This window comes from Canis lupus, chromosome 14 (assembly GCF_011100685.1).
Source record: "Canis lupus familiaris isolate Mischka breed German Shepherd chromosome 14, alternate assembly UU_Cfam_GSD_1.0, whole genome shotgun sequence".
Classification (NCBI taxonomy): domain Eukaryota; kingdom Metazoa; phylum Chordata; class Mammalia; order Carnivora; family Canidae; genus Canis; species Canis lupus.
Window position 1 is genome coordinate 22,178,744 of NC_049235.1, and position 8,138 is coordinate 22,186,881.

The following is an 8,138-nucleotide window of genomic DNA, read 5'->3' on the forward strand; positions in this document are numbered from 1 at the left end:
CATGCCAAGGTACAAAGGTATACCAGTGCTAAGCATCCTGGAACAGTCTAGGCCACACTGCTTTGGCTCCAGATGGCTTACTCAGTATGCTCTGGGGACCTCCTAGCTCACATCTACTGTACTAAGCATCCTGGGACTCACCTTGGCTCCAACCACCCCACCAGGACACCCCCTACGTGGAAGTCCCTGGGACTCCAGGGCCCCTGCCCCATTAGAGCACCCCACTTTTCTCTCATTTTAGCTATCTTGCCAGGATATCCTCTGAACAGAGAGCTTTGAGACCCTCCCACCCCCACCTTGTTCCAGCCAGCCAAAGTCACCACCAAGAAGCCAAAGCTTCCACCAGGGATGACCATACACAAAGCTATTCCTTCAAGTTTAGGAAAGTTCTGATTCATAGAAACAAACACCAAATGTCAAGCAAAATGAGACAGAGGAATATACTCCAAATGAAATGGAGATAAGTAATATGTCTGATATAATTTAAAGTAATAATCATAAAGATGCTCACTGAAGAGAACTCAGTAAGAACTTCAACAAAGAGACTGAAAATACAAAAAAAGAACCAATCAGAGTTGAAGGATACAGTAACTGAATTGAAAAATACATCAGAGGGAATCAACAGGTTAGTGGATGCAGAGGAACTGATCAGTGATCTAGAAGACAAGGTAATGGAAAGCACCCAAGCTGAACAGCGAGAAAGCTTTTTAAATGATTCAAAATATCTTTTAGACTCTCAAGTACCCATTTATATTATAGAAGTCCCAGAAGGAGAAGAGAGGGGAAGAAAATAGGCATCTTTGTTGAGGAACTACAGAACATTCCAAACAAGATGAACTCAAGGAAGTCCACATCACTTGACACATGATAATTGAAATATCAATAGTTAAAGATAAGGAGAAAATTTTAAAGCAGTAACAGAGGGAAACTCCATAAAGCCTCTGCTGATTTTTCGGCAGAAACTTTGAATGTATCATGCCCCTCTCTTCTGGCCTGTAAAGAGCTGAAAGAATATTTTTGGTTTTATGATTTTGTTTTGTTTTGTTTCCTACCTGGCAAGGAGAGAGAAAGAGTTTCCCAGACAAAGAAAAGTTAAACCAACCTTATAAGAAATGTTAAAGGGACTTAAGGTGGGAGGGGGAGGCCCTAATTGAAAGTAGGGAAAATATGAATAAAAAGTAATATATGACAACATTTACATGAACTGTGAAAGTAGGAGTTAAAAAGTTCTTTTAGAATGTTCAAACCTAAGTGGCTGCCATTTTAATATAGTTGCTTTATCCTTGTTATATATAATGTTATATATGTACCTCATGGTAACCACAAACTAAAAACTTATAATAGATACACAAAAAAATAAAGAGGAAGGAAGCCAAGCATAACACCACAGGAATTCACCAATCACAAGGGAAAAGAGAGAAGAAGAAATGGACAGAGAACAACTAAAGCAACTGGAAAACAGTTTAACAAAATGACAGTTACATACCTATCAACCATTACTTCAAATGTAAATGGTCTAAATGCTCCCATCAGAAGACATTAGATGACTGAATGGATTAAAAAAAACAAGACCCATCTGTATACTGTCTACAAGAGATTCACATCAGAGCTCAAACATGTAGACTGTGAAAGAATGGAAAAAGATATTCCATGTAAAAGGGAGGGAGGAAAAACTGGGTAGCAATACTCAAATCAGACAAAATAGACTTTAAAGCAAAGACTGTGGGGCACCTGGGTGGCTCAGTTGGTTAAGCATCTGCCTTCGGGTAGCCTATGATACCAAGGTCCTGGGATGGAACTCCATGTCAGGCTCCCTGCTCAGTGGGGAGCCTGCTTCTCCCTCTCCCTCTGCCACTCCCCCTGCTTGTGCTCTCTTTCAGATAAATAAAATCTTAAAAAAATAAAACAAAGATGGTAATGAGACAAAGAAGGGCACTACATAATAATAGAAGGATCATTCAACAGGAGGACATAAGAATTGTAAATATCTAATACCCAACATTGGAGACCAAAATACAGAAAGCAAATATAAACAGATACTAAGAGAAATTTAGGGTAATATAATAATAGTAGGGGACTTTAATATCCCACTTATATCACTGGGTAGTCGTTAAGGCAGAAGATTAATAAGCAGTGGCTTTGTATTCAAGACCAGATGGACTTACATATACAACATTCCATACAAAACAACAATATACATTCTTTTCAAGTGCACATGGAACATTCTCCAGGATAGGTCACGTTAGGCCACAAATTAAGTCTCAAAAAATTTAAGAAGATTGAAATCGTATCATGCATGTTTTCTGACCACAAGGGTATGAAACTAGAAATCAGTCACAAGAAAAAAAATGGAAAAAACAAACACATGTAGTAGGCTAAACAACATGCTGCCAAACAACCAGTGAGTTAATAAAGAAATCAAGAGGAAATTTAAAAAATACATGGAGATTAATGAAAACACAACAGTAAAATCTTTGGAATGCAGTGAAAACAATTTTATAGTGATACAGGCCTACCTCAAGAAACAAGAATCTCAAACAACCTAACCTTACACCTATAAGAGCTAGCTAGCTAAAAGAACTAAACGAGCTAAAGAATAAACAAAGCCTGAATCTAGTAGAAGGAAGGAAATAATAAAGATCAGAGCAGAAATAAATGAAATGGAGACTAAAAAACAAAACAAAACAATGGAAAAGATCAATGAAACCAAGACCTGGCTCTTTGAAAAGATGCAGTATCTGAATAAACCTTAGTGTATTTGTTCTTTCTTCTACTGAGAAGTACAGTGAGATTGTTTCCAATTTTTTTTTTTTAAGATTTTTTATTAGAGAGAGGCAGAAGGAGAAGCTGACTCCATGCAGGGAGCCTGATGTGGGATTCGATCCCGGGTCTCCAGGATCACACCCTGCGCTGAAGGCAGCACTAAACTACTAAGCCACCGGGTCTGCCCTTGTTTCCAATTTTTGCTTTAACAAGTAGTACCACACTTCTTATGCTACTCAGTCACATGTTTGAAAGTTTCTTTAGAATGATAGTTCTCAACCTGGGTCAGCCAGGGAACAGTTAGCAAGGTTGGAGGCATTTTTGATTATCAAGACCGAGGAGGGTGTGCTACTGGCATCTCCTGGGTAGAGACTAGATATACTGCTAAAACATCCTATGGTGCAAGAACAGATTCCCATCCACCCCACTACAAAAGTATTATCCAATTTGTTAATAGTGTGAAGGTTGAGAAACCCTGTTCTGGGGCATATACTTAGAGGTGGGATTGATAAAGCTTGCATTTGTGCAACTCTTTTTCAGTTATTATATGAAACTGACTTCTGTAAAACATAAAATATTTTCAATACAGGTAAAGATTTGGAATGTCTTGAATTAAAGTTTCTTTGGTAATAATGGCAGTCCAGTTATAAACAATTTAATTAAACTAGATAGAGTTAGTGGCATTATATAGAGTTAAATATTTACTTACCTAGAGGGTGCATACATTCTTTTAACTTCATGAACTAAAATATATTGTTACTTACTGTCTGATTAAAGGATTGATTGTAGAGTGAAAGTCTGCTTCAAAAATGTATCACTTGTGCCAGACAACAGTAGTTGGAGTATTAGACTAAAGATGCTGATTGAATGAGAGAAAAACTACAGCATGAAAAATAGAGAATTTTTTCCTGACAAAGATTATTATTAAATATTAAAAGGTTAAGGATTTGATAACTTTCTCTCTAGTGTGAGAGAATTAGTGTTTTAATTGAAAGTAAGAGAATTAACAATACATTTTGAAACCTACTGTTAAGTCTATAAGAACCACCACTCTCTTTTGAAAACCTGAGGAAAGGGCAGCCCAGGTGGCTCAGTGGTTTAGCACTGCCTTCAGCCCAGGGCATGATCTTGAGGACCCAGGATCGAGTCCTGGCTTGGCTCCCTGCATGGAGCCTGCTTCTCCCTCTGCCTGTGTCTCTGCCTTTCTCTCTCTCTGTATCTCTCATGAATAAATAGATAAAAATTTTTTAAAAAGAAAAAGAAAGAAAAAAAAGAAAACCCGAGGAAAGCTAGAGCCCCAGAACTATTTGCAGTAGTTCTGTGCGTACAATTTAGCATATCACTTTTGGGTGGTTTATGCATGTTCTTCAAGTCTATCCATGGGCCATTCCCAACCCCCCAGATCTCCAGGTTAAAAACTTTGCTAAAATCTATTGAAACTCTTAACAGTGCTAAAAATAACATATATTTGAAATTTTCACCAATAGTAAATCAGCAGCCATTTTGTTTGTATCTTCAGTGATGGGAGAAAAATAGTGACTTGGAATTAGACTTTTTTTAAGTTCTCTAACATTAAATGAGTAAATATATATCTTACTTTTATATATATAACTTTTTTTTTTTTTTTTTGGTCTTTTTATTAGGTGTATGCCTCAGTGCTATGGCAACAAACTAATGAAAACAGACAAAATTCAACAGAAAAAGTATGTTTTGGAGCTGCCCTACCGGAAGAAAAACTTAATGACTTTCGTGATGAACAAATTGGACAGTTGCAGGAGCTGATGCAAGAAGCTACTAAACCCAACAGACAATTTAGTATTACTGAATCTAGGAAACCAGAATTTTAATCTATACAAGTAAAACTTAGCAAAGCATTTTAAGTTCAGAACTCCTTATTTTAACTCTCATGTTTTTTTTTTTTTTAATTTATTTCTTAAGATTTTAGGCTTTGAGAATGCCTGTATTAATGAAATATTCTTTTACTTGGGGATGTTATCGACAATGTATAGATCAATATATGACTAGTAGACAAAACTTTGGATTATTGAAGTAACAGTATTTGCTAGATAGGATTTGATTTTTGGACTAAACAAGAAAGAATGACTGTAAAATGGACAAAATTGTAGAATTTTGCCAGAAGTTTATGTATAAATTTAATGCTATTTTTGTTCAAGCATTAGCCTCATGGTTTTAGCATCAGTAGATGAGTATATTGTAATAATAACAGATGTGGAATTCCAACAGAGTTATTATTTATGTATTGTCACCCTGAAATTTTCATCATTTCTACTTTAATAATGCATGTATGATTATTCTTGTAAATATCCTTTCTCCCTCATTGTTTAGATATAATGGAAGATTAAAAAGAAGCTTTAAGATTCAGTACCACACATGGTATAATCTATCGTACAAATGGTAGTGTAATTTTTTTTTTTTTAGTGTAATGTTTCTACAGTGTTTATTAATAACAGATGAACCCTTAAATTATACAATTTGTAGTTACCTTGAGAATCTCATGTATTGCCTCATAATTGGGGAGATAAAAATACTCATAAATTTTTTTAATTCATTATGCACTGAAATAGTCAAGTGGTAATCCCATGCATATCCTAAAATGTTTAATCAAAAAAAAATAGTTATGTATGTCTATTTTGAGATTCTGAAGTGATCATTTTTCAGATTAATAATTGATTTATATTTACTCTCTTTTGCCATATTGGGCTTTTTCTTTGTGTATGGCTGCCAGACTCCTCAGTCCTTTTTAGTATCCCTCATTGAGTCAGTTTGGAGGTTGATGTTTGTCTTTTCTCATTGAAAGGGAGTCAGTAAATCCGTGATAATCTAGGGTCTACATTGTAGGCCCCAGGAATATAAGAAATGAATAAAATAAAGCTTTTGCCCTCTAGGAGTTTAAAATCTAGCTTGTATCTAGGAACCATTTCATCATGAACAAATATATCACATCCTTAAACTCTGCACAATACAGTCTTTTTCATCTTTCCTGGCTTATAGACATCTAACACCCAAAAGGACAATACTTCTTTGTGTTTTGTGAAGTGGGAGTTGTGGATCCTTTTTACTGTAACACAGAATCTCCTCCTGTTGTCCCTTTCAACCCATCACCATGCCACCTTTACTTAATTCTTTCATTTGTACTATTTTCTTTCTGGTTATACTTCCCTATTCTTTTTCTTTGGCAACTGGCTCATACTTCTCCATCTCAAGTCTTGCCATCACTTTGGCGACCTTAATACATCCATATGGTTGACATATGTAGTACCTGATGGTTTTCTAATGGTTCAAAATTCACTTAAACCACTCATAAAAAATTTTCCGGAAATCACAGCCATACTTATTGGACACCAAACAAATTACTAGCTTGAGGTTTTTCAAAGTTTTACTGTTACATTGCAGCATCCTTTTGGATGACATTTCTTTGAGAAACTGTGCTTTTAGCAATTGCTGTGATAAAAGTATCACACAAAAATGTTCAATATGATTACAAAGTTTGAAAAGCTGTGTTGTGTCCAAACAAATACTAAGTTGTTAGGGCATAAAAACTGAGTTATTAGAACTATGTAGTAAATGAAACTTGAATTTTTGGGGTTTTTGTTGTTGTTAGTTTTTGCTGTAGGTATGCTTTGTAAATACTGAGACACTAAGAGTATGTAAACTGAGAAAGTTTGGGAACTGCTGCACTTGGCAGTGTTAGGGAATGGTCTTTAACTATGAACTCTAGGATTTTGGCCACTCAATTTTTTCAATGTTATTCTTGTACTGCCTTCACTTCTACCTTAGTCTGTCCTAGTTTCTCTGATCTTTCACTTCCTCCATCCATTTAGCAATACCCTCAATGTCACTGTCTCCCTTTCTTTTAACCTCATCCACTGCTCTCACTAATGTAACTCACTTGTCAAAACCAATAGGATATTATGCACTGCAAAACTGATATGTTATCCTGTGAGGCTTGATGGTATTAACTATTCCTTACTGTTTTTAAACCACTCCTGTTTACTGTATATAGAAAACCCTTAAGATTCCACCAAAAAACTGCTAGAGAACTGATTAAGTGAATTTTGTAAAGTTGCAGGATATAAAATCACTGTACAGAAATCCATTTCATTCTATACACAAAGCAGCAGAAAGAGAAAGAAAACAATCCCACTTAAAATTGCACTAAAAATAGTAAAATACATAGGAATAAACCTAACCAAAGAGATGAAAGACTGGTACTCTGAAGACTATAAAACACTGATGAAAGGAAATTGAAGATGACACAAAGACATTCCATGCTCATGGATTGTAAGAACAAATATTGTTAAAATGTCCATACTACCCAAAGCAACCTATACATTTAATGCAATCTCCATCAAGATACCAACAGCATTTTTCATAGAACTAGAACAAAAAATCCTAAAATTGAAAAAAAAAAATCCTAAAATTGATGTGATACCACAGAATACCCCAAATAGCCTAAGCAATCTTGAAAAAAATTGGAGGTACCAATCCTGGACTTCAAGTTATATTACAAAACTATAGTAATTAAAACAGTATGTTACTGGCACAAGACACAGATGAATAGAATGGAAAACTCAGAAATAAACCCATGATTACATGGTCAATTAATTTATGACAAAGGAGGAAAGAATATGCAGTGGGGAAAAGACTGTCTCTTCAACAAATGGTGTCAGGAAAACTGGATAGCTATATGCCAAAGAATGAAACTTGGACCAGCTTTTTTTCTTACACAAAAATAAACTCAAAATGGATGAAAGACCTAAATGTAAGCTCTGAAACCATAAAAATCTTTGAAGAGAGCACTGGCAATAATTTCTCTGACATTGGCCATAGCAGCATTTTCCTAGATATGTCTCCTGAGGTAAGGGAAACAAAAGCAAAAATAAACCTTTGGGGCAGGGCAAATGTGTGGCTGAGTTAAGCATCTGACTCTTGATTTTGGCTCAGGTCATGATCTCAGGGTTGTGAGATTGAGTCCTGCATTTGGCTCTGCACTGAGTGTGGAGCCTGCTTAAGATTCTCTTTTTCTCTCTCTCTGCCCCTCTGTCTCCAACTCACTCACATGCTCTCATATGGGACTACATGGGACTCTCATGTAGTCCCATGGGACATTGGGGCTACAGCAAAATAAAAATCTGCACAATGAAGGAAGTAACTAAAAAGCAACCTACTGAATGGGACAAGATGGTTGCAAATGACATATCCGACAAAGGGCTAGTATCTAAAATATATAAAGAACTGATAAAAACACATAAAATGAATAATCCAATTAAAAATGAGCAGAAGACATGAACAGACATTCCTTCAAAGAGAGCATCCGGATAGCCAACAGACACAGGAAAAGATGTTCAACATTA

At 35.7% G+C, this 8,138-nt stretch overlaps 1 protein-coding gene across 1 annotated transcript in view; it reads left to right on the forward strand.

Annotated features, from left to right (window-relative positions):
• The window catches only part of SDHAF3 (succinate dehydrogenase complex assembly factor 3), a 68,557-nt gene extending 62,889 nt beyond the window's left edge, over nucleotides 1-5,668 (forward strand). The window contains exon 2 of the mRNA XM_038556882.1: nucleotides 4,407-5,668. Within this exon, the coding sequence (XP_038412810.1) occupies nucleotides 4,407-4,610 (204 nt within the window). The 3' untranslated portion in view covers nucleotides 4,611-5,668. The remainder of the gene's footprint in view (nucleotides 1-4,406) is intronic.
• The last annotated feature ends 2,470 nt before the right edge of the window (nucleotides 5,669-8,138 follow it).